We start from the raw sequence: 26101 nt of genomic DNA, 5'->3' as shown, positions 1-26101 counted from the left end.
ACATCTATTTGTTTACAAATACAGTGAAAGTTAAAATCATATCAGTAGGCGTTTTGTACCTTTTCACTTGTACCATGTTTGTTTCATGGTTACAGTTTTTTCACAGAAAAATAGATATACAGTAAAAACCTATAATTCACAAACCTAATAAATATCTCAGAAAGCTAAACAGGATTGCCAAATTTATCAGCAAAGATTGAAGAGAGGAGTACTGGAGGTAAATTATCATACTACTAAAATTTGGTTACTAAAATCTGTGTTTTACTAGAAAATGTATGGTAATTAGATCATATTTTATAATGTAAGTGACTTTTGTGGACAGTGCCTAATTTCATGAATGTTTGAATATGAAATATTTTGTAAATGAATGTGTGCTCAGTGTTAATGGGCTTGTACTGTGCCAAGGAAATAGCTGTTTTTGTAAAGACAGACAACCTTTGTATTGAGGGATGGATTGTATAACTGATTTTAGGAACCTATCCCAGGGGTTCTCAAACTGGGGGTTGTGACCCCTCAGGAGGTCACAAGATTATTACATGAGGGTCACGAGCTGTCAGCCTCCACCCCAAACCCCGCTTTTATTTAGAAAAACAGAACAAGCTGCACCCTTATTTATCCCCTAACAAAACTGTTACAGCAGACTATGGTCAAAAGGCTCAACTACTGTAATTCCCTCTTAGCAGGGCTTTCCCTATACTTTCAGCTTGCTTTGAATGTAGGTTTTAGTAAAGGGAAATCATGCCTCACCAATCTACTAGAATTCGTTGAGGGGTCAACAAGCATGTAGACCAAGGGGATCCTGTGGATATAGTGTACTTAGATTTTAAAAAAGTCTTTGACAAGGTCCCTCACCAAAGGCTCTTACGCAAAGTAAGCTGCCATGGGATAAGAGGGAAGGTGTGCTCATGGATTGGTAACTGGTTAAAAGATAGGAAACAAAGGGTAGCTATAAATGGTCCATTTTCAGAATGGAGAGAGGTAAACAGTGGTGTCCCCCAGGGGTCTGTTCTGGGACCCGTCCTATTCAACATATTCATAAAAGATCTGGAAAAAGGGGTAAACAGTGAAGTGGCAAAATTTGCAGATGATACCAAATTACTAAAGATAGTTAATATCTCGGCAGACTATGAAGAGCTACAAAATGATCTCTCAAAACTGGGTGACTAGGCAACAAAATGGCAGATGAAATTTAATGTTGATAAATGCAAAGTAATGCATATTGGAAAGCATAATCCCAACTATCCATATAAAATGATGGGGTCTAAATTAGCTGTTACCACTCAAGAAAGAGATCTTGGAGTCATTGTGGATAGTTCTCTGAAAACATCCACTCAATGTGCAGCGGCAGTCAAAAAAGCGAGCAGAATGCTGGGAATAATTAAGAAAGGGATAGATAATAGGACAGAAAATATCATGTTGCCTCTATATGAATCCATGGTACGCCCACATCTTGAATACTGTGTACAGATGTGATCGCCCCATCTCAAAAAAGATGTATTGGAATTGGAAAAGGTTCAGAAAAGGGCAACAAAAATTATTAGGGGTCTGGAACGGCTTCCTTATGAGGAGAGATTAATAAGATTGGGACTTCTCAGCTTGGAAAAGAGACGGCTAAGGGAGATATAATTGAGGTCACAGAGCTTTGGAGCTGTGCTCCGGCTCTGCTCCAGGCAAAAACCTGCAGCTGCACTGCTTCAGAGCTGCTCCAGCTCTGGGCTCCGTTCCAAAGCCCTGTCTATAAAATCGTGACTGGTGTAGAGAAAGTAGATAAGGAAGAGTTGTTTACTACTTCTCATAACACAAGAACTAGGGGTCACCAAATGAAATTAATAGGTAGCAGGTTTAAAACAAATAAAAGGAAGTATTTCTTCACACAACGCACAGTCAACCTGTGGAACTCCTTGCCAGAGGTTGTTATGGTCTTGGCCTTCACAACAGGGTTTAAAAAAGAACTAGGTAAATTCATGGAGGAAAGATTCATCAATGGCTATTAGCCAGGATTGGCAGGAATGGTGTCCCTAGACTCTGTTTGCCAGAAGCTGGGAATGAGTGACGGGATGGATCACTTGATGATTACCCGTTCTGTTCATTCCCTCTGGGGCACCTGGCACTGGCCACTGTCAGAAGACAGGATACTGGGCTGGATAGACCTTTGGTCTGACCCAGTAGGGCCGTTCTTATGTTCTCCTCCACCATTTATAATAATGTTAAATATAAAAAAGTTTTTTAAATTTATAAGGGAGGGTCGCACTCAGAGGCTTGCTGTATGAAAGGGGTCACTAATACAAAAGTTTGAAAACCACTGGCCTATCCCCATGATACATCATACCCTCTGTCGTTCATGTGACCAGGATACATCAATTTTTATCAGAAAGTAAAAGTTTTGGGCTGTGTGAGAGAAGATATTTATTTCATGTGAGCTGTACCCAGAGTCTACCGTGTAACGATATTTAGTGCCAGTCTAATGATGGTTTCCATAGAGTTAATCTAGTTTCATTTAATTTCTCTTTCTTACTTTGGTACAGTTGTCAGTAGACGATTTTTTTCCTTTTAAGACCTATGTAGTTGGGTTTAGAGACTCTTACGTGGAGCAGTTAATTAGAGAATTTCATGCACATAATTTTTTCACATAGTAATGTTTTTGCTGGACTGGCAGCACAATACCTTTTAACATGCATATGCTTTAGGTGTGCTGTGATTGGCATGTACTGGATTAAAATAGCACATACTTGCAATTTAAAAAAAAATGTCCTGAATTTTTTAAATTAAAAATAAATGATTTCTGGTTTTAAGAACATTTTAAAGAGAAATTCTTTACCAGATCTTGAACTTGACTCCTCTGGTGTAAACTTAACAACATCATAGTAAGAGTGAAGATTTTGTAATCCTTAACCACTCTTTCTTTTCTTAAACCAGTTCTGAAGTGACTGTGATATGCACCAGGCAAAGCCCCAAAGAGCAGAGCTTGAATCTATCCTATTAGCTGGGAGTAATATTGTTGAATGCTCTTTGTATAAAACAAAAACAAATATTCAGTTTGGTGTCAATTTATGAATGGACAGTGTAGATAACATGGGGTGAACGTATGATCATGGTTGCTGAAGCCAGTGAACAAATATGCTGTTACATTCAAAGCAAGCTGAAAGTATAGGGAAAGCCCTGCTAAGAGGGAATTACAGTAGTTGAGCCTTTTGATCGTGGTCTGCTGTAGCAGTTTTGTTAGGGGATAAATAAGGGTACAGCTTGTTCTGTTTTTAAAATAAAAACTTAAACCACTTTCAAATAATGTCCAATACATGGAGTATTATCAAACCATGTCCTTTTCCAGGGAAAAGAATTGGCCAAGAGTGATGCAATGATTCTCAAACTGTTTCTCTGCTTCTGAATGAGTCTTTGTCCATAAACTAGGACACTAAGAAAGAGAGCCTCTTCACAGTAAAGGCTTTTACCTAGCAGAAAGACTCCTGCTTTTTCAGAGTGGAGTACAAGGTGGCTCTGAAGCATCAAACTGGCAATATTATTCAGGTATTCTTCCAGATTAGGGACTGAATTTTCAGGTGTCAAAAGTGATTGCAAATGATTGTAATATCTGAGCCTTCTCAACAAAGGAGAGGGGAGAATATCTCACACAGAGAGGGAATGCCATTTATAGAACAGCATAGGAGGAACTATTATAGCTGCTAAATACAGTATTGGGAGAGATTCCTGGTTCTGAGGAGCTGTCGTATTAGCTGCTTACTACCACATCTACTTGATATTATGGTGATAGGCACTTCAGAAATATTTACTGATATATTCGCCATCATGTCCCATACTCTGAAAAAGCAGGAATCTGCACTTACAGGAGGTGTGTAAAAACACCACATTGGGCTGTGGAAATCAAGGAGTAGTAAATAGATTTTATTTGCTCTACACAGTGCTTTTTGTTTTTTTTATTTGGGAGGGAGGGGGAAATTGTTAAGTGGTGTGACCGCTATGTTGCTGTCACATGGACACCTGACCTGGATTCTGAGTTGACAAAGGATGAAGAAAGGATCATTAGATAGGGTTCACAGGGTAATACATCCACACCAGTGTACCATCATGTAGTTGGCTGATTATACTCTTTTAAAAATGATACTGATGATGTCTGCGTTGGATAGGATATATACTTGAACACAGTGTAGCCAATTGACTTATCTTCTACACGTTAATTAAACCAGTGGAGAGCAGTTAGGTTTCACCAGGAAGATGTTTGTCACGAAAGCAACAACTCATAGTCTGTTATATCAAAAGCTGCCATGCTGTCAAGCTGGACGTTCTGATCATGCTAAACTTCCAACAAACACTGCTAACGTGGTCTCCGTTTTTTTTTTTTTTTTTTTTTTTTTTTTTTAAATCTGTTTCTTTATTCAGGAAGTGTTAGCAAGTTTACAAATCCTGGCCATGTAACTATTGAAGATAATACAGCAATCATTCCAACAGTGAGCTTTTACTTAGAGAAACATTGTACAGTATTAAAATAATAATTGGATCTCTTTTTAACAGGACATTACCATGTACAGAGTAAGCATATTTATACTACTCATGACACATCTCTAGTGATCTTATTAAATTGAGAGAAATCTCTGATTATATGTTTAGCAAACACGACATATCTATCAAATGTTAATATTCACAAAATATTGGACCGGTGTTCTGATCCTTTTGTAGGTGAATGTACTTTGTCTGAGTATTGAATCAATGGTAATCAAATGTCTAAGTACCTATTTGTCCTCTGTGGTGTTGAGAGTGTAATTGATGTGTAAATTTTTCCGTAACAACCACCTCCCTTTTTTTTTTTTAACCATTCCTCTATGGTTGGATTATTTTTCTTTTTCCAGTGAGAGGCTATCAGTAGCTAAGTAGCTACTAGTAAATGGAAGATTCATTCGTCATTTCCTTTTGTGTGACCATTTCCACTAGGAAGCCCTAGGAAGATTACCCAAAGGATCATTTGGTAATAAATAACCAATAATTTGTGATATTTAATTACGAATTGCATCCCAGTACTCTCTAATGACTGGGTATGTCTACCATATATACACAAAATCTCCTCTTTCACCACAATTTCTCCAATGTTTATTCCCATTCAAGCTATATATCTATTTTAACTTGACTGGTGTGAGGTACCATTGAAACAATATCGTGAAGAAATATTTTATTGAGCTACAGGATGAAGTTGCTGGTCCTCTTTTCCAGAGTGAATCCACTCCTTTGGGGTAATTTGTTTTTCCAGATCCTTTTCGCAGCATTTCATATATGGACATTTTTTTGTTAGGAAAGTTGACTGCAAAGATTGATATAAATTAGTTACAATTCTGTTGTTTCCTAACTGTTGGTCTCCAATTCCTGGAATGTCACTGGGTGTCCAAGTGCACCTGTAATTTAATAGTCACCTTTCCCAAACATAGGAGGATTGAGTCTGGACAGTAATTAGCAAGAACTTCCCATTGAGAGATGGCTAGTTGAGGGGAGATCTGGGAATTATTCTGTTTCTGGGAAGAGTGTAACAAACTCATCACAGTGATGGGCTGGGGAAACTGCTCATGAGGCGAAATAGGAAGGATTATTCATTTATTTGTATAATTTGCATAAAGCCAGGGAGCCATACCCAACCCAAGCTCTAATGAAATTTCACCAAAAAAATTGCAATAGACTGTTCACTCCAGTGTAAAATAAATACCTACCAGCTGATAAAAAAACTTCCAAGAGTGAGTCCTTGGAGGGGAAAAAGAACAGTTGCTCATCGCTACCCTCTAGGTCCTTTTGGAAAGCTAGGAAGAGCGTCACTTGAGAGACACTCCACTCCTGCTACATGTCACGGAAGCCCCTCCCCAAAACTCATGATCAGCGGTATCCAAGGAGCAGCTAGATGTAAAAGCCTCGGCATAGTTCCTTTGGATAGAAGTTTCAGATGTGCTCAGTGTTACTTAATACTGTTCCATTGAAGTCTATTTACCATTCCTGTCAATGGGAACAGACACGGGCTAATGCTGAGGGGATTTGAAAATTAATCTTCATCCACGGAAAAGAGGAGATCATAAACATATACCCAGTGCTGTTTCCATCCCATGTCAATAAGTTCTGTAACTCGGTTGTCTGGATTCAAGGAAATCTGTGTACTTGGACTGCCTAAGCTGCCCCACTGCAAAAGGGTGAGATGGGATACTGATCAAAATCAAGCAAGATTTCTCAAAAAAAACCCAACCAACTATTGACATTGACAAAGGTCTTGCTGATTTTCTTAAGAATAGCTGGCAACTTGCCTTCTCATTAGGAAATGCTGACTACCTCTTCAAAAATAGGACCCAAGGCTTGTCTCCACAAACCAGCCACAACATTGTATCCTGGAGTTGCCACAGCACCTCCAGAATCTCAGTGAGTAACACCAGCTGCGTAATCAGCTTGCATGTACCCAAGTAGGCTCGTTAACTGCTTCTCACCGTATCTATGGCTGAGGACAAGTGACACCTCTTGCCCTCAGTCATAACACTTTTGAACAGTAACATAAACTCTGTACATAAAAGAGGGTTCAAGCAGCTGCCTAGCCATCTCCTGTCCAGTCTGTGCTAAAACTGCTTTAATCCAAATAGAACACTGTAGTCTACAGGCTCAAATTAAAAACAGAACATGGCAAGAAACCAGAACGGCAAGAGCCCCTCTAACAGCTGGTAATAGCTGTCTGTGAGCTGAAAGACAGCCTGGCTGGAATGGAGATGTGGGAGTACTTCATATGATTCAGTACCAGTAAACAGACCACAGAAATCCATAGTATGTATGTATCACCATACAGTGTCGTATATATTACCATACAGGGTCACATGAATGTCTGGTGCATTCACCCCACATATCCATAGTTGAAGTCAAGCTTCTGGCCGCCTCCGAGAGAGTTTTGGGTAAAAACATAGGGAATTCGTCACTCCTAGGAAGATACATAAGATGGTTCATCAGATCAGGTGTCTGCATGCACAGATTCTCCAAGGACTCCCACAGAAGTGCTGGACCAGCTCGCAGTTCAGCTATGAAATTTCCCCAGGTAACCTGGTGGTCCATACACAGATAGCGCTATCTGTTATTTCCTGTGTGGACTCAGGAAATAGCCAGATGCCCATAATTGTTTCCAGTGCTGGGCACCTTCTGCATTCCAAGTGGTATAAAATTAACTACTTCCGCATTTCTTGGTTCTGTGTGAGGCTGGAAGATCACCAAGTACCCAGCTAGAAGGATTGGGATTAGCACTACTTATATTGCTTGAGGGGATCATCACCACAGACATTAACCCTTAAAGTTCCTTTCAGCACAACTTGTTGGCCTGTAATTCAGGCGACATTTTCAGTAACCAAAGTCCAAAAGTTTTGTAGCACTAGGTACTTGCACAGTATGTCCCCAGTTCTACAGTCTTCAGTGTTGTTGAGGAATTCATCATTTTAATTTGGTACAATATGCAAAAATAGCAATTTTAAAGTGAGAGACTAGACTTTATTGGGAGAAGCTAGTTAACTTGGCTATCAATTGATTCAGCAGAGCACTTAAGCATGTGCCTAAATCTCATGGAAGTCAATGGGTTTTAAGCACCTGCTTAAAGTTAAGAAGGTGCTTAAGTACTTTACTGAATCGGGGCTTGCAGGTTTCTTCAAATCTCCTCTTTTCCTTCCAACAGGGGGAGCCCCTGAAGCTCCTATTGCTCTTCCCTTCTCTGTTTTCTTCTCATAAAAATGTACTTTATTGACTTTATTTTTGCTGCCTTCTGAGCCAGGACTGGGGGCCTCAGAGGCACCACATGCCATTTCACTTTGGATGACCCCTAGGCTAACTGTTCCTGTGCACTGTTCTCTTTTTACCCCCTGCTTGTTTCATTCCCCACTTTTGGGGCCCAATGTCAGAGTTACATAATGTATTATAACAGGTTTGCCCTTCCCCCATCAGTTTGTTGCCAGGTGGATGTGGTTTGAGAGGCTATGGGAATGAAAAGTGAGTGTGTTTTCTCTTGTAGTGTGGGTCTGCCTATAGTCAAGTGCAAGGGAAGTCTCTTGGTGCATTAAAAAATGTTGTTCAGATCTAGAGAATTTTCAGTCCCAACCCTGCAAATTCCATTGCTTGTGTAGAAAATACAGTAAAACCTGCCAAGAGCGACCATTCATGGGAGTTACAAATGACCACTTTTGCTAAGAGGTGGTCTCTCTTCAAAGGTTTGCACACCAGGGAGTGGTGGTGTTCTGTAGCCTCTGCAAGTAGTTGCTTCCCAGGGCAATGGTGCTGCAAAATCCTGGACCCAGCTGCAATGTTTCCAACTGCTTTTGGAGGAACAATGTAGGTGACAAATTTTAAGACCACTACTGATGTCTTTTATCTCATCCTCTTTCTTCTGTCTCCCATTTTCCTTTGTCTGTCTGAAGGGATTGTCTATTGTTCTTTCGTCTGTTACTTACGCCTTTACATTCTTTTTCACGGGCATCACCAGCCTCCCCAGCATAATGCCACATTTAAGTATAGATACGCAGCACAAGATAAAACAGGACAGATCTTCTGGTGTGGTGCAGTTCCTCTGTACCATACTGCTGAAAAAGTCTGGTTTTAGAGCCTGCTTTTCTAGCCCTGGGAGGATCATTCCAGAGAAACAGGGATTCTCCAGGGATATAGAGCCAGAGGAGAGGCTCCTATGCCATGCTGCCTTCTGCCTGTCAGCATGTAGGATGTGGCTGGTGAAAGTGGGTGTGGCTGGGCACATCCTTCCACTGTGGCTTCTTGGGGGCATTAGAAACTGATGTAAATTAGAGTGGCCCTCAGACTGTTCTAACTCAGCAAAAGGGGGTTGGCTCTGTACTCAGTAGGACCTGGATTAGAGGAATGCAGAAATGAGTTTTACACCAACTTTGTACCTTTCCCCCATCCTGACCTATGCTGTTTGAAGTTCCTAATAGTATCTGGCCCAAAGTGCATCTTACTTGAACTTAGTGCTAAGATATTAGTGTTGCATAGTCAACGTCACAGGTAGCACATGACTGTTGATATAGAGCAACGAGTTCATTTGCGTGGCCAATTTACCACTTGTAAACAATTTGAGGGTATGCTACTTCTGCCGAAGAAAAACTAGACTGGATATCTTTCAGGGCCCATCGGCATCACTCTTCAACTGAATGGCAGGTTGATACTGAGCGATGCAAAGCACCCTCTGTGACCAGCGTTTCTACAGTGCTCCAAGGGCCCTATGGCTCAGGGAGTGATCCAGAGACTGAAAACAAGTAATTAAGCCTTCCTGCTGGCATACAGACCGTTTCTGTCACGGGCATGAGACCAGTCTTGATCACTTTGTCAGAATCCTATAGATTACTCTGTTATCTGGCATGGAATGATGATTTGGTTGAGATGATATATCTTTACTTTGGAGAGGATTGTAATAACAAATTCTGACAAGAATGACCATGTAAACTGTTTTAAAACTAACTGGGCAAAGAACTCTGAGAATGAACTGGAACATCTAATTATGTGCATTTTGGGTTACATTATTTTATATGATACGTATTACAGAAAGTTCTTCCTTCTATGTCTTTTCTTCTACTCTTCTCTGTTTTTATTTTCTCTCCAGCCCCTTTTTAGAACATACATTCCTCATGCTGCGCCTTATGTTTCTTCATCTTCTTTCCTCCTTCAGCATTTCCTGACATGAAAAGATTAAAGGTGAAAGTGTTCTGTGTGACACATCACAAGACTAGTTTAGGATTTCAACACCACTTCTCTTGTGCTTAAGCAGCCATTTCACTTTTTTTTCCTTCACTTTTTACATTCGTCAGAGGACATAGCATTTGTGTTTTTTATCTGTGGCTCTCTTTGAGTTATGAAATTTTAAAATATTAATTTCTTAGTATTAAGTGTTGCTCAGTAGTAAATATAAAATATGGCTGTATTATGAGTGTGTAAAAGATATGTGGGGTTTCTTTCTCTCTCTCTCTCTCTTACTTCTGAGCCACATTTTTACTACCAGTACAGAGGAAAGCAGTTTGGTCTAATGATTATAGTATAAGACAGGGAGTCAGGAGATCTGCGTTCAGTTTCCAAGTCTAGCACTCGCTCCTGGTGTTAGTTTAAGTAAGTGATTTAAGCTCCATGTGCCTTAGTTTCTCTGTCTGCACACTGAGGTAATAATATCTCTGTAAATAACTATAAGACCTGGGAAGTGAAGTGCAGAACAGTTTTTTAAAAATATTTATTATGCATGTGCATGGATGGGTGAAAAATCCTGTAAGCCACCTAGAGAATAGCATCCTAGTCCTTTTGTCCTATATAACACATTTTTCATTTGTTTGCCTGGCTGTGGAAGGGAACGTAACTGAGCTCCGGCCTTGCATTTCTTTAACAAAATAAACGTCAATAATCCAGTCATTAGCGGACAAAATATTGGGATGTTTGGTTTGGATCTGGAGGTGGATGGATGGCTCCTTGCTTGCACCAGCGGTCAAAGTCCTTGCTATGAGCCAATTTAAAAAAAAAAAATCCCATTAAAAAATCATATACCAGCAAGTGACTGCAAGTGCAGCAGACACTGGGGGGAAAAAAATTAAAAACAAAAAGGCCAGTCCAAAACAGTCCTACCACACAGTATCAGTACCTGTTTGGGAATTTAGTTAGTTTCAGTCTACTGACTAGAATAGACAGTTAATACATCTCAGCACCTTTTATTTATCTGTGGTATATGATGGCCTGTGTACAGGGTTAGCTCTTCAAAAACAGGAGCCCAAAGTGAGCAGACAGAAGGTAAAATCCTGGCTGTATTAGTCAGTGACAAAATTACCATTGACTTAAGTGGGACCAAAATTTTACCCGAAATATGAAAATACATGTGCAAACATTTGTATACATATGTAACTAGCTGTTTTGTAGGCAGTGAACAGTTTGAGGCCGCCAGTAAATCCATATTTTTGTGTGGAACTTTTATACAAGTTTTTGAAAATTTGGCCCATAATGTAATTGCATCTCTTCTACTTTAATAATTGCTAATTCACTTTAAAGGGGAATTCTGCACTATTTTATAGGTTTTCTCCTTTTTTCTGTCAATTAGTCATGTAGCAGATAATCAATATAGAATTTTCATTTTGACACCTTTTCTTTGCTTAGGATCTGATTCTTGAAGTCTGGAGTTTTTTTTCCTCCTCCTTGCCAGCTACTTCTGGCTTTTCTGAAGAACAGGTCAGAGACTTGAGCAGTATTGCCATTGTAAGAGTGCTCTCCAATGCTACCATGGAATCTTTGAGCCCCCCTCCCCCCTATAATATAATGAATTCAACAGAATCAGGAAAAGGCACCATGATTGTGGAGCTAATTTTTTCTGGATGGGTCTGGGACTCTTGCTGAGTGTATAAGCTTTACTGAAACTGAGGGAACTTCTGAAGAGTCTGTGGAGTTTATAAATTCTGCAGTTGGCTCTTGTGAGGTTCACAGGGAGCTGATGATTCTTCCATGTACTTTCCAGGCCTGCTGATCTTTGTTTGCTGATGGGTTGGACTCTACTAGCCTCACTTCTTGCTACTCTCCAGCTCTGGCTCACTGATCCATATATACTTATGTAAATCTGTTGAGTTCATATGTGGGTCGCAGATATTTTTTCCCCAATCCAAATGAGGGAGTTTTATACTAAAGTATACATTTTCCCAAGAACTTTTATATTCCAACCTATGTTAAGAATTTTTTAATAGAAATTCTTAGTTTGATCAGATTGAGCTAAAGATATAAATAAATATACTCTGTATCTTGCGTAAGAGGCAGGGCTGGCTCCAGGCACCAGCTTAACAAGCAGGTGCTTGGGTGGCCAAGGGAGGGGGCGACACCTGCGGCAATTCGGGGACGGCAGGTCCCTCGATCCCTCTAGGAGCGAAGGACCTGCCGCTGAACTGCCGCCGCCGATCGCGGCTTTTTTTTTTTTTTCCCAATTGCAGCCGCCGATCGCGATAGCGGCCTTTTTTTTTTTTTGCTTGGGGCGGCAGAAATGCTGGAGTCAGCCCTGGTAAGAAGCCTGTGGTCCTTAAATTCAGGGTTGATATGGATAAAGTCCATCTTTTGGCTATGTTGCCTCAGTTTTGGGAGGGTGAAGGAGGTAGAGTTGGGATGTCCAGCCATAACAGGGTGCTGGAGTGTGGAGGAAGGGTTTTCTTTGGACTATATTATGAGGAAAGAATGTGAGATGATGACATGGTTCTTGACCTAAGCCAGGGGCTGGCAGAAGGACTTGCATCTAAGTTCAGATTAGTGGGTGGGTTCATATGCAATATTTTCTCTAGTGGAAAGATAGTGGAAGATAGATGGAAGTTGGTGATTAGGATTTAGGAGGCAGAGATCAAGTTAGTGTTGCAATCTTAGCTAACTATTTCGGGCCTTTCTGACTTTTAAAGGTTTTTAAATGACTTTCTAATTTCCTAACTGTGTTTTTTTGTTTTTGTTTTTTGTTTTTTAAACGTCAGTGCTATTGTTTTGACTTAAGGCAACTATTGGTACCACTATCTGAACTTTTTTAGTGGGATTTATGTATTGAAGAACTTCCTTTGTTTTAGAAGTAAAAGGAACTCCACTAAACAAAGGCTATATTTACCGTTGCATAGCTACGTCTTTATCATTGATTATAAAAAATACACCCCAGTACAAAGATTCTCACCTCTTCATTATAATACATTTCTTGTTAATAAGTAAAATAATTGATGATGATAACAGTGCAATCTATTGATTCATAGATTTTTAAGGCCAGAGGGGACCATTAGATCATCTAGTCTGACCACCTGTATATCACGCTCTTGCCCAGTTAGGCTCAATACAGTGCTATTAACTTGTGTTTGACTAAAGAATACATTCCACAAAAGGCAGCCAGTCTGAACCTGAAGACGACATGAGATGAAAAATCCACCACCTTCCTTGGTACTTTGTTTTAATGGTTAATCATTGTTAAAAAATCGTGCCTTATATCTTCTTTGAATTTGTCTGGCTTCAGCTTCTAGCCTTGGTTCTTTTTCTGCCTTTTTCTGCTAGATTAAATAGCCCTTTATTATCCTTTAATTCTTTATTAAGTGAGTCCCTTATCAGCTTTTCCATTATTTTGCCCAGGATTAATGTCAGGCTAACTGGCTTATAGTTACCCGGGTCATTCCACTTGCCCTTTTTGAATATTAGCATTTCCCAGGTATTCCAAGATTTATTAAAAATTAATGTTAGGTGGCCAGAGATCTCCTTTGTCATCTGTTTTAGGACTCAATAGTAAAGCCCCTGAAAAAAGTTTAACTTCAGTGCTGTTATTTCAGAATTACAAGGATAACTCTCAAGTTATGCGGGCTGCACTTCATAGGTTTTTAATGTTTTGAAAGCTTCTACAGGTTTGGGAGAGATCTTCCATACTTAAAACAGGGAATACACCTGTACAAGTATTCTCTCTCTCAAAATAGAAGAAATTTTAAAACTGCAAATTGTATTGGGTGAGCTTGTGACGCACCTCAAACATAAAACAGTTTTGTATTAACAATTTTTGTTTTTTTTTTGCATTTTGTACATTGACCATAAATAGTTGAATTATTGTCCCAGTAAGGTAATATTTCCATGAAAATGCTCTCTTAAAAATGTTTTTAACGGAATGTAGTATTTTTTTTTTTGAGTTAATGAAACGGTCTCTCTAATTTTAGTTTATTACGAAATAAGAGTATACCAGCAGCACGCTTTTTACTACAACCCTTGGTTTGCTTTCAAAGCCTTGGCTTGTTTTTGTAGGTTTCCATTTTTCTGCTGAGCTCTGTTTGTAGAGATAAAGTGATCTTGGCAGTGCATGTCTTGTTGTATCTTTAATGTAGCTGACTGGTATTTCAGATATGAAACCAGTGGAGAACTTGCAGGCCACTGATGGCAAAGGAAGCGTGAAGTAAACTATCAAGCAAATATATTCCTCTGAATTATACAGATAGACTGTCAAAATTATCACTTTGTATTGTTCAGTAATTTATGACTTTAAAAACATGATTTTTGAAGTTCTCACTTCCTTTTTAACATGTGTTGACAGAAGAATTGAATAGTAGTATAACAGAAACTGCAATATAATATACGGTGTAATTGACCCCTTATTTTAAATCTTTGTGGCAGGTTTTCATTTTTCTGGGCAATTTTCTTTGAGAGATGTGTGAGTAAATCTTTATTTAAAACTTGTACATACTTGTGGTATCCTCCCACAATGGCTTATTATATTAAACATGATAGTTTCACGGTTTCCCTGTCTTACCTCTCTTGATCAGTTTGTTGTATCCACTTATTGTCTCTTGTCGACTATTTGGGCCCTGATCCTGCAAAGATTTACACACATACAATTTACTTGGTGTATTGCGTGTAGCTCCTTTGAAGTCAACAGGACTACCCACAGTGTGTAAATCTTTGCAGGATTGGGGCTGTGGATTGTAAACCTTTAGAAACCGGGACTGTCTTTTTGTTGTGTGTACAGTGCCTGGCACTGATGGGTGGGGGGGGGGGGGAGAGAGGGGGTCTCTAGGTGCTACTACAATGCAAATAATAACAACATTGTACAAAATTTTATCCAGACAGCATTCTATAGGATTAGATTTTCTAAAAACAGAGAAGATTCAAAGTTGGAATGAAAGCATTATTTTGAAAATATTAGTGTTTTGGATTATTGCAATTAGATAAATTATTTTAATAAACTAGTTGCTTTCCCACCATAAAACTTGATCCATTTATGTAAATTTAAAAGTATTAAAAACCACTTTGAGAAGCAGAATCATAACTTGACTTTACATGATATTGATATGTTTCCAAGTTGAAGCAATTAACTGAATAGTGATGCTCAAAGTTGTAAATATGGTATAGCTGAGAATAAGCGTCTTTAGAAATGCCACAGCAGAGACCATAGTAATACAGCTTCTGGTATGCAGATTGCTGATTCACTGTGACTTTAGGTTATCTTGTTTACTTTCTGACAGTAATTTCCACATAGGGCTAATTTGGTGCAAGTGCGTACTTCCAGATTCTCTTCTGACTATGAAACAACTTGTAAAGAAATGTGTGGGTAGTCTTCTGGTTATGCTATTGAAGTGTACTTCACTTCTGTAGGTGTTGTGTGCAGCATTTGTCCAGTTCTCCCACTTTTTATGGTTTGTGCCAGTACGGTGCTTTGTTTGTCAGTTTATTTGTGAAAAGTCTGGGAAAAAAAGTTAGAGAATAGCAACAACGTGACAAGCATGTTTTATCTAAGTTACATAGCCATATTCTGCAACACTAAATTTGCCTTTCCCCTTTTTTTTTTTGCAGATTGGGGCAGATAACAAACTTTACAAACAAACAAAAACCCTTCAAATGAATTGTTTTTCAAAAACAAATAAATAAATAACAGCCTTACATAAAAAACACATGTTGAGCACCTCCTCCCTCACATCTCTCTAGAAAAGGAGACACCCAGGATTGTGATCTGGAAGGTTTAGGATTTTCATTGAGATTGTGCATTGTTTGTTCAGATTAAACCCAACATGGCAAAGTGGCCAATTTGCAAAGTAACAATTATAAAAGCTCCAAAGATAGAGCTGTAGTAGTTCGATAGGGAAGGGTAATCTCAACCATTTTATCCCCCCTTCTACAACTAGTCTATGTCCACAGAGCATTTTGGAGCAAACCTCCAAGTCTGGGTTGACAGACTTGAACTAGCAGGGCTTACGCTAGTGTTCTAAAAATACCTGTGTAGACAGCACTTTGAAGTTGCAGCTTGGGCTCTGAACCCCACCCCCTTTTCGAGCCTCAGAGCCCAAGCTACAACTTCAGAAGGAGTCTACCCAGCTATTTTTTGGACCACTAACCTGAGCCCTACAAGCCCAAGTCTGTTGCTCCAAAATGCTGTCTAGACATACCCTAAGAGCCCCCAATGCTGTAAGAACAGCTCACAATCTGGACCTATATGATTATGTTATAATATCTGTACCATGAAAATCTCTCCACCTTGGCTACTGTAATCCTTGAGCTCTGACTGGCTTTTTTTTTTTTCTTAGAATTTCCAGTTTGCCAGCAGTAAGTTCCTCATACCGCCTCAGCTTCTCACTCACTTGCTTTTATTGGTTGAAGCTGGTAGGCTCAGCAGTGTCATAAAGGAGAAGGGAATAATACCAAAAAGCAAAGGAGACTGGAGTTTTCTAAGATATGGGGAAAATCTATTTTAAACACTGTTTATACCATTTTTGACTCATGTCTTTTCCTTCCTTCCTTCCCACTCCTCCCCCCCAAACCCTCCTATTGCCATGTAGGCCAGCAAATTCGTGTACACAGAATAATTCTTTACCCTCTGGGTTTACATTGGGAGAATCCTAGATCCATCCTCCAGATTAATTTTGAAACCCCATGTAAACACAAATATGACAATTATTTTGGAGACAGTGGCTTTGCTGACCCATAAAGAAGGAAGTCGCAAGGATAGGGAAATCAGGGAAGAGAGAAATCAGGAGAGAAAAAGAGCTGATAGAACAGGGAAAGCAAGGCCAAAAGGGATTTGACTTCAAAACAATATATCCAAGTCTTGAAAAATTTATTGGCCACCTCTGAGATGGAGCACTAAACCTGTTATCCACAGGTAGATCTGAAAGATAAGAAACAGCCAGGTCCAGTGTGAGTCCCTCCAGCTGCAGTGAAGGAGGAGAATGTTGGGATTTCTACCAGGTTATAGTCAATGGACCCTGCTTGAGGGCTCCATATTTTGTATAGTCATCTGGCTACTAGGTGTCTTTTCCAAAGTCAAAGCTCTGTTCCACTCCACTCTAGCAGCTGGAAGGGAGAGGGAACATTTCTGAAGGTCTCTTACCCCTATAGATTTCTGACCAATCCCCCTCCCGCCCTCCAAACCCCTCGATCCCAGCCCAGAACACCCTCCTGCACCCCAAACCCTTCATCCCCAGCCCCACCCCAGAGCCCACTCCCCCATCCCAGCCTGGAGCCTCCTCCCGCACCCTGAACAATAGTTTAGTTATATTATAGACTTATAGAAAGAGACCTTCTAAAACGTTAAAATATATTACTGGCACATGAAACCTTAAATTAAAGTGAATAAATGAAGACTCGGCACACCACTTCTGAAAGGTTGCTAACCCCTGTTCTAATCCTACTAAATCTCCTGTAGTCTATGGAGACTTTCCTGTAAAGCAGGAAAGAAAAGACCTACATTCCCACAGCTTAAAAAAGCCTTTATACTTATAATACATTGCAAAGAAGCAAAAAAAAAAAAAAAAAAAAAAGACACATTGTTTTCCCTTGTCATGTCCTCTCTAAAACAAATTCTTTAATCTCAAATCCTTGTGTAACATAGAATATGTTTTGAAGAATGGGTAAGGATTTTTTATATTTGAATTACCAGTCACAATTCTTATTTTATATTTGAATTACCAGACTAGAAACTACCTGTGCTGTTCTGTAGGCAAGAGGGCAGATCTTCATGTGCATCATGGCAGAGCTTGGCATGCCTGGAATGGAGCAGGCAGAGACCGCTTTCTGTCCCTTCTATCCAGGGGCCATTATAGGGCAAGTTTAGCCCATGGCACAAATTAGAAATGTCTGAGGACTGTGCGATGGGCCTTCCTGTTAGCCTGTGATCACCAGAGTGCTGCATGTTCCAGTTGCACCAACTGGGGTGAGATGGGGAGGAGAAGATGGCATAATAGCCAGTTCTGCTGACTTTATATCTCCCAGAAACATGCAAGTAGAATCCCCAGCTGGCTGTTTAAGCTCCCTTACCATCCTCTTTGTGCTGCCCTGGTGAGGTGCACTGAAGAGTCAGCACAAGCATTTCAGCAAGGATTTTTGGGTCTGAGTTCAGCAGAGCACCTAGGCTTGTAAAATGCACAGTTAGAGAAATCCCTGTTGTGATTACTCAGAATAGTAATAGCTGCTTCATTTAGAGGCTTATGTAATGGTAATGTTTTTTTGTTGAAAAGCATGATTTAACGTGACCAGTAAGGGAGTAGTAAGTTCATATGAAAATCGTTTGTATAACTGGAAGTTCATCAGAATCCAGGGTTTCCCCGGCTATAAATTACTTTTGCTTTCTCACTTCTTTAAATATACAGGCATTAATCCTACTGTCGGCTCTGCTGAAAGTGAATAGAAATGACATTGTCTTTTAAATAACCAGTTTCTTCCTTACATGAGTATGGACAAGCAGATGAACCATTCCAGTCTAACATCCAGGTGGCAACTAAAATCAGCCCTGATGAAGGGTAGAAGAGGAATTTTGTGTGTGTGTGTGTGTGTGTGTGTTGATAGTAATTTTATTTGATCATCACGAAAAATGACAGCTCTGATCCATCAAATGCTTGCAGTCAAATATCATTCTGGTTAGGATCATAGGTATTGCCATACCAGATCAGACCCAGAGTCCGTCTAGTCCAGTAACCTATCTACGATAATGGCCAGCAGCAGATGCTTCAGAGGAAGTGTGAGAATCCTCCTGCTCCCAAGTAGTTAGAGATTGGTTTAAGCCCTGAATCATGAGTTTAACTGTCTCTTCCAAAATTAGTTACCCAGAATTATAATAGTTACGGCTATTCTTGTAATCCCTACAAATGTCCATTCTGTTTCTGAATTTTGCTAAGTTTTGGTTACATGGCAAATGTTCCGTTCAGATCGGCATGCTCCAGTTTGACAGCCGAGTATTTGTAGAGCCCTGCATGGATACAAAATTTATATCCGCAGATATAAAGCAGATATCCACGGAGCTACTGGGCAGGAGACGCACACTGCTGTGTGAAAGGGACTCCTGTCCAGGAGCATGTGAGCTGCTTGCACACATTGACATGACCAGGGACAGCTGCCGGTGAGTCTGATGCCCGCCCCAGTGGCTGGGACGGGGGGAAGAGGGGAGCGAGTGGAACAGTCATGCCAGAGGAACTGCCCGGGCTGGGTGCTGGCTCCTGTGAGTAGCAGCCCGACATGCTGCTGCTCTCACTGCTGCAGTTCCTGGTAGAGCTCTGCGGATATCCGCATCCATGGATATACATTTTGTATCCGTGAAGGGTTCTAAGTATTTGCACAATAATGGAAGGTACCAGAGTGGAAAAGTCAATTCTAGCTGTAATATGATAGCACCATATAATGTAATTTACAAAAGAGGCACTAATTCCCACCATGTAATTTTTAAGAATTTCTGTATTTTGCACACATTTAAAGACTGTAGTCAAAGCAAATCTGTTTTACCAGAAGGGAAGCTAATGTCTCCCCTCCCTCCCAAATTGCTATTAATATTGGGATGCTTAAAATGTAACTTGGGCTTTTGGTCAACTAAAAAATGGAGCAATGAAAATTTCTTGCCAGGTCACTTTTTTAAATTTGGTGGTAGGCTAATCTAATTTTCTTGGGATTATGCAAATGAATAGCTTTTAAGATAGAGCTAGGAATGAAGGTAACGGAGTTGGTGAATCAGCTGTAAAATGAGCAGACAAAATATAGATGAAAACAATTTAATTAATATGAATGGCACTTTCAGGCCCTGATCCTCCAAACATTTATGCGTGTACTTCACTTTATATGCAAGGATAGTCCAGTTGATTTCAATAGGACTGCTGGTGTGTGCTTTCATGTGTTTGCAGGATTGGGGCCTGAACAGACTTTCTGGTGAATTAAACTGATTCAGAGAGACTGTAGTATTTGCTTTCACCTGGTTGCTTCATAAGCATTTTCAGGCAGGGGTGAAAGTAACTTTAGGGACTTACTTGTACGCAGAGTGGCCGAGGTCCTGAGCAAGGTTGTGGGGCAGGGTGGGCTCAACCAGAAGGGACGGGGCCTCAGGTGGAAGGGACAGGCTGGGGCCAGACTCCGCCTGCCAGCCAGCCAGCACTTTAGAGCTGCTCAGCCCATGCCATCGGGCCTCCAGCGGTGATTTAAAGGATTCGAGGCTCCCGGCCACCGCTGCTGCTAGCGCTACCTTGGGGCTCCAGAAGTGATTTAAAGAGCCCAGGACTCCTGGCCGCCACCACTACCCAAGGACTTGGGGCTCTGACTGTTGGTGCTGCTGATATGGTCAGCTGTGTACCGGCTCTTACCAGTACATCGGACCGGACCCGGCTTACTTGTACCTCTGATTTCAGGTTAATAGAGTTGAAACTAGAAAATAGCATAATTTAAGAGACATCATCAATGTAAAAATCGCATCTCTGGAATTGTTTTCATCTGCTTTTGTTACAACTGCCAAGTTGTCAGTTTTTTGCATAAGAGAAAGAGGATGTTAAATGGAAACAATGCTATTTCTTGTAAAGTGATTAACATGGAAGGACCTGACAACTCAGAGAAGAGGAAGTCAATGTTTATTTTGGACAGAAGCCTGAGTTTTTCTACTAAAGTAGTACTATTTAAAGGAATTATTGTTGCAATGAAGGGAGGGCTTCAGACTTCATCAGCAGATTAAAACTATTTTGGTAAAGTTTCGTAGGAGCAACTGCCATGCCACAGAAGGCAACAACAGACATACATGTTGTTAACAAAAACTGCAACCTTTATGCCTTTTGAAAGGCTTTTGGCATGGCGCTATAAGCAGATACACTCCAGGTAGTTTTCCTTTTAGGAAAAATGGCTTTCTTGTATGCCTAAAATTAATGTGGCTGTTTCTACTTGAACACTTACATATTCGTGCCACTCCTTGTGTGACAGCCACTGTCTTGACTGACACACCAGAACAGAACCAGGAAATTCCAGGCTGAAAAAAGCACAAGTGTCTACAGTTTGAGCTAAAGAGCTAGGCTCCATAGGTCAGAGCTTTAACAGTCCGGTATGCTCTATTGATCAGACACGGGGGGATGCATAACCCACAGTGGATTGGCACTTAAACCTAGAGAAACAACCTACAGTTGCTGTGAAATACTGACTCCGTGTACTAGTTTTATTTTAATATAATAAAAGCGATCTCTGATTTCTTTGTGTTTGTAGACCTTATTTCAGAATTGTCATCAAAATGGTCTTTTGCCCATGTTAATTAACCTACTGCATTAAAGAAGAAATATGTTTTGCAATACTTTGATAGGTACATTAAATCGGATCACATTGTAAATGGGTGGAAATCAACATTTTAAATAGCAATTTGATCGTACATTGAAAAATCTCAAGAATAGAGAGAAGGAATTTTGGTTTGAATACATAATCAAAGAGTAGCATTTCAGAAGATTCTTTTATGAAACAATAATATAGTTCATCAAGTCTAAGAAAATAAATAGATTGTCACAAAGTGCAATCTAATGCATTTCTCCAGACTTGACTTCTAGTAAAACAATAGCTTCTTGTTAATTGCACAACAAAATTATTGTTAAAAATCTACCACTTGTCCGGTACATTTTTATGATTCAACATTTTGTTTTAAATATTCTTTACAACAAAAAGCAAGTGCTGAATGAGACCAAGTGGTTTTATATAAGCAAACTTTAGAAGGTTTTACCAGTATCTTTCTTTATTATAAGTTTTGATTATACTGAAAAATTCATGATGGTTTCATATGAGAACAAAGACAGTCTTAGCCTAGCCAGTCATGTGCTCTTGGGTGCATTTTAAAAATTCCATCACCAAATTGAGAGGTTTTGAGTGATTTCACTGCTTCTGATGGAGTTCATCCTCTCTGGATCCAGTTAAACCATTCCTGCCAGAGACGACTTAGTCCTGAGAGTGGTTAAAAAATACTACAGAAGAACAAACGTTTTTGTTTTGTTTTGAAGGGAGTAGATTGCACCAAATGGTATATAGTTCCAAAATGTTTTCATTGCCTTCCCTATACCCCATCCCACCCACCTTCAAATTATTTTAGTTGGACAGTGTGCTATACTGTCATTGTTCTCAGTTTATTTTTTCAGTTTCGGTTTTAGCATTAAAGAGCATATCATATAATATATTGGGTTGTGTGCCAAGTTATTTTCTCTTAGTTATGGTTATGAGAGAGCATTTTTGTATAAATGGGAAAACAATTTCTTCACTGGTCTTCTCTGTGAGCACATGCACACTGGTACATGTGATTGATCCCGGAGCAGAATGTTTGATGGAGCTCCTTCTTAAAATATTGGCATAATATTTGAATCTAGTTTGTACAGTGCTTCTAGACTTTGTTTTTACCTTTATTTTCTGTCATGTATTTTAGAATAAATTGTCACTTCAGGAAATGCTAGGAGAATAGGCGCATTTGCTGAAAACTGAAGTCTTTCTAATTAAAATTGTATTCTAAGCTTTCTCTTACAGATGAAATTTAACTGTTCTAGAATGGGCTAAAACACAATTGAACAAGGATTCTTTTCTGAATTGGCCAGTGTGTGACCTGGTTGATATTCCTTCTTACATGTCATCAGTTCAACCTCTGACCTGTCACTGAGGGGATAATAGGGTTGCACAGGTGTAACAGAGGGACTAATTTGGTCTGCAGAAGCTCTGAGTTTGTAGGGCTGACAATTAAGAAGCCTGATTTTACTTGTAAAATGAACATATTTGTTCTGGAATTCATTGAGAGGCAATAATGATGGAACTTTACAAAGCCTTTTTGTTTTTCCCACACAGTCACTTTTCAGAGTAGAATTGCATTGTAAATTGTAGAGGAGCTCACTTTTTGCTAAACTTTCTGAGAAATTATGCAGTCCTAACTCAGTACTATAATTCAAGGCTTTTGTGCTTCAAAATGTTGACTTTACCAGTGAAAAGCATCCCAGTTTTTTTTTTATCTATATATTTATGTAGGAAATTGTAACAAGTTGACGAATTATTGCCATGTAAATATGGGAGATACCAGATCTTGTGTAGCTCTTTCAGTTTTCCTGGCTTTTTAAAGTCAGCAAATAATCTTTGGGTTTTTTTTGTTTTAGACAAATGCTCTAAACATAATGAAAAGATGGCCTGCCTTACAATGACCGAGATGGAAGGAACAGCAACTTCTACTGTCCACCAAAATGGTGACATCCTTGGGACTGCAAATGCTCCCAAGCAGACAGAGCCAGTGCTTCAGGTTTACCTTTATCATTCCCCCGAGAAGACCGAAGGAGATTATCTTCAGTTTCCAGCTGGCGAATATATTGCAGAAGAGATTTGTGCTACTGCGTGTAAAGCTTGCGGTAAGAATATATATGATGGTTTTTCTAGTGACAGCGTGATATTGTTTCAGCTTCATGCAACATTAGTTTTTAATATAGTGCACACCGTTCCTGACAAAAATGTATTATGCTATAACTCGTGCATGTATAGAACAATGTTTTTGTTTGTTTGTTTCTGACCCTTCTCTGCTATGTGAGTTCATTATTTGCTGATTACTTCTACATTAGCCATTCAAAACTTTAACTATTAAGGAAGGGTTTATCAACAGAACTGTTTATACCAGCCCTGCAAAGCACCCCGATGCATTTTGTGACCAAGAGTTAGAAGCAGTGTTCTCTCTAATTTTTCCCACCCATGTGCGGAATGAATTTCGTTATGTGCACCAATATGGAGGTGATGTGTGAGGGGGCTCAGGGCTGTGGCAGAGGGTTGGGGTGCAGTGGTGTAAGGGCTCTGGCTGGGGGTGCAGGCTCTGGGGTGGGTCTGGTGCAGAAGGTTGGGTGCAGGGGTCTGAGGGCTCTGGCTGGGGGTGCAGGCTCTGGGGTGGGGCTGGGGATGAGGGGTTTGGGGTGTATGAGGGGGCTCCAGGACTATGGTGGGGAGAGAGGACTTCCCCCAGCTCTTTCTCCCTGCAGCAGCAGCAGCACCTGGGCTGGGGGGGGGGAGAGGCACCTCTCTCCCTGCAGCAGCAGCAGCAGCAGCTGTGGGGCTTGGGCTGGGGCTGCAGGATAGGCGCCCTTTCCCCTACCCCAGCAGGTCTGGGCCAGGGCCGGGTTCCTGCCATGGGAGGGGCACCCTGGACTGGCCAGGAACCAGGCTGTGCTGCAGCAGAGTCAGTACCAGCAGAGGTGCACCCCGGCTGGGGCAGGTTGGGGGCCGGGGGAGAGGCACCCCTCCCCCGGTTGGTCCCCAACCACGGCGAGTTCACTGAGCACTTGCATGGCGCTAAATAGGTTGTTGCGCGGCCGCACAGCTTACAGGGAACTTAGGTTAGAAGTACAGCTATCTGGAGGACAATAATTCTCTCTTGCAGTAATGTTAACGTTTTGAAATTTTGTTTTTGTTCCACATAGAAATGAAAACAAAACCTTTCAGATGTTTTTATGAAATGAAATTGTGTCAAAATGGTGGTTTTTAGATTGACAAACAGCTTTTCAATTTCTCTCTCACTGTATCACTGTTGCAAAAAAAGCAAACATCATTCTGGGATGTATTAGCAGGAGTGTTGTAAGCAAGACACAAGAAGTAATTCTTCCACACTACTCAGCGCTGATTAGGTTTCAACTGGAATATTGTGTCCAGTTCTGGGCGCCACATTTCAGGAAAGATGTGGACAAATTGGAGAAAGTCCAGAGAAGAGCAACAAAAATGATGAAAGGTCTGGAAAACATAACCTATGAGGGAAGATTGAAAAAACTGGCGTTGTTTAGTCTGGAAGAGAGAAGACTGAGAGGGGTCATGATAACAGTTTTCAAGTACATAAAAGGTTGTTGCAAGGAGGAGGGAGAAAAATTATTGTTCTTAACCTCTGAGGATAGGACAAGCAGCAATGGGCTTAAATTGCAGCAAGGGAGGTTTAGGTTGGATATTAGGAAAAACTTCCTAACTGTCAGGGTGGTTAAGCACTGGAATAAATTGCCTAGGGAGGTTGTGGAATTTCCATCTTTGGAGATTTTTAAGAGCAGGTTAGATATACACCTGTCAGGGATGGTCTAGATAATATAGTCCTGCCATGCTTGCAGGAGACTAGACTAGATGACCTCGAGCGGTCCCTTCTAGTCCTATGATTCCATGATTGTCTGTCTCTTATGTCAGAAGTTACCAGTGAATGCGGGATCTCAAAACCTTTCTTGACAAAAATGTCATCCAAACTAATATGTCTCTATGAAAGTTTTCAGCTCTGACAAAATATGCATGTTTCTATGAAATTTCATTTTGTCAAAAAAGTTCTGACCAGCTGTAGTTACAAATAGCTGTTATAATGACCTATGGCCTTTATCCTGAGCTTGCTAACACTTATATGTATGATAAGTTTGCAAAGGTGAATAGTTCCATTAAGTACAGTGGGACTATTTATGTACGTGAAGTTACTTGCATGCATATATGTTTGCAGGACCATGGCCGTAATGGGTAAATATGGCAAGCAGTAAATAAAAAATAGCTCACTTTGGGCCATAGAGAAGTAAATCCTTTTTAATGGGAAGAGAATCATCAGCCAGGACAGTGGGTTGTTATGAAACCTTTTGAGAGAGAGTAGATATTACATATTTACACACAAGAAAGGGATTCATAGAATCATAGAATATTAGGGTTGGAAGAGACCTCAGGAGGTCAAGTAGTCCAATCCCCTGCTTAAAGCAGGACCAACACCAACTAAGTCATCCCAGCCAAGGCTTTGTCAAGCCGGGCCTTAAAAACCTCTAAGGATGGAGATTCCACCACCTCCCTAGGTAATCCATTCCAGTGCTTCACCACCCTCCTAGAGAAATAGTGTTTCCTAATATCCAACTAGATCTCCCCCACTGCAACTTGAGACCATTGCTTCTTGTTCTGTCATCTGCCACCACTGAGAACAGCCTAGCTTCATCCTCTTTGGAACCCCCTTTCAGGTAGTTGAAGGCTACTATCCAATCCCCCCCTCACTTTTCTCTTCCGCAGACTAAATAACCCCAGTTGCCTCAGCCTCTCCTCGTAAGTCATGTGCCCCAGTCCCCTAATCATTTTCGTTGCCCTCTGCTGGACTCCCTCTAATTTGTCCACATCCCTTCTGTAATGGGGGGACCAAAACTGGAGACAGTACTCCAGGTGTGGCCTCACCAGTGCCGAATAGAGGGGAATAATCACTTCCCTCGATCTGCTGGCAATGCTCCTACTAATACAGCCCAATATGCTGTTGGCCTTCTTGGCAATGAGGGCACACTACTGACTCATATCCAGCTTTTCGTTCACTGTAATCCCCAGGTCCTTTTCTGCAGAACTGCTGCTTAGCCAGTTGGTCCCCAGCTTGTAGCGGTGCATGGGATTCTTT

At 40.5% G+C, this 26101-nt stretch overlaps 1 protein-coding gene across 5 annotated transcripts in view; it reads left to right on the top strand.

Moving 5' to 3' along the window:
* Window positions 1–26101, top strand: part of JAK2 (Janus kinase 2) — a 140365-nt gene that overhangs the window by 31109 nt on the left and 83155 nt on the right. For 4 of the 5 annotated variants that reach the window (XM_005296794.5, XM_024103351.3, XM_005296793.5 and 1 more), the window contains exon 2: window positions 22848–23093. In XM_005296794.5, coding sequence (XP_005296851.2) covers window positions 22874–23093 — 220 coding nt within the window. In that variant the 5' untranslated portion in view covers window positions 22848–22873. Of the gene's footprint in view, window positions 1–22847; window positions 23094–26101 lie in introns of those variants that run through there. The other variant, XM_065550425.1, reaches the window with a different exon arrangement.

The sequence above is a fragment of the Chrysemys picta genome, chromosome 6, assembly GCF_011386835.1.
Source record: "Chrysemys picta bellii isolate R12L10 chromosome 6, ASM1138683v2, whole genome shotgun sequence".
NCBI lineage: Eukaryota > Metazoa > Chordata > Testudines > Emydidae > Chrysemys > Chrysemys picta.
This window is presented reverse-complemented; position numbering and strand designations above follow the sequence as displayed.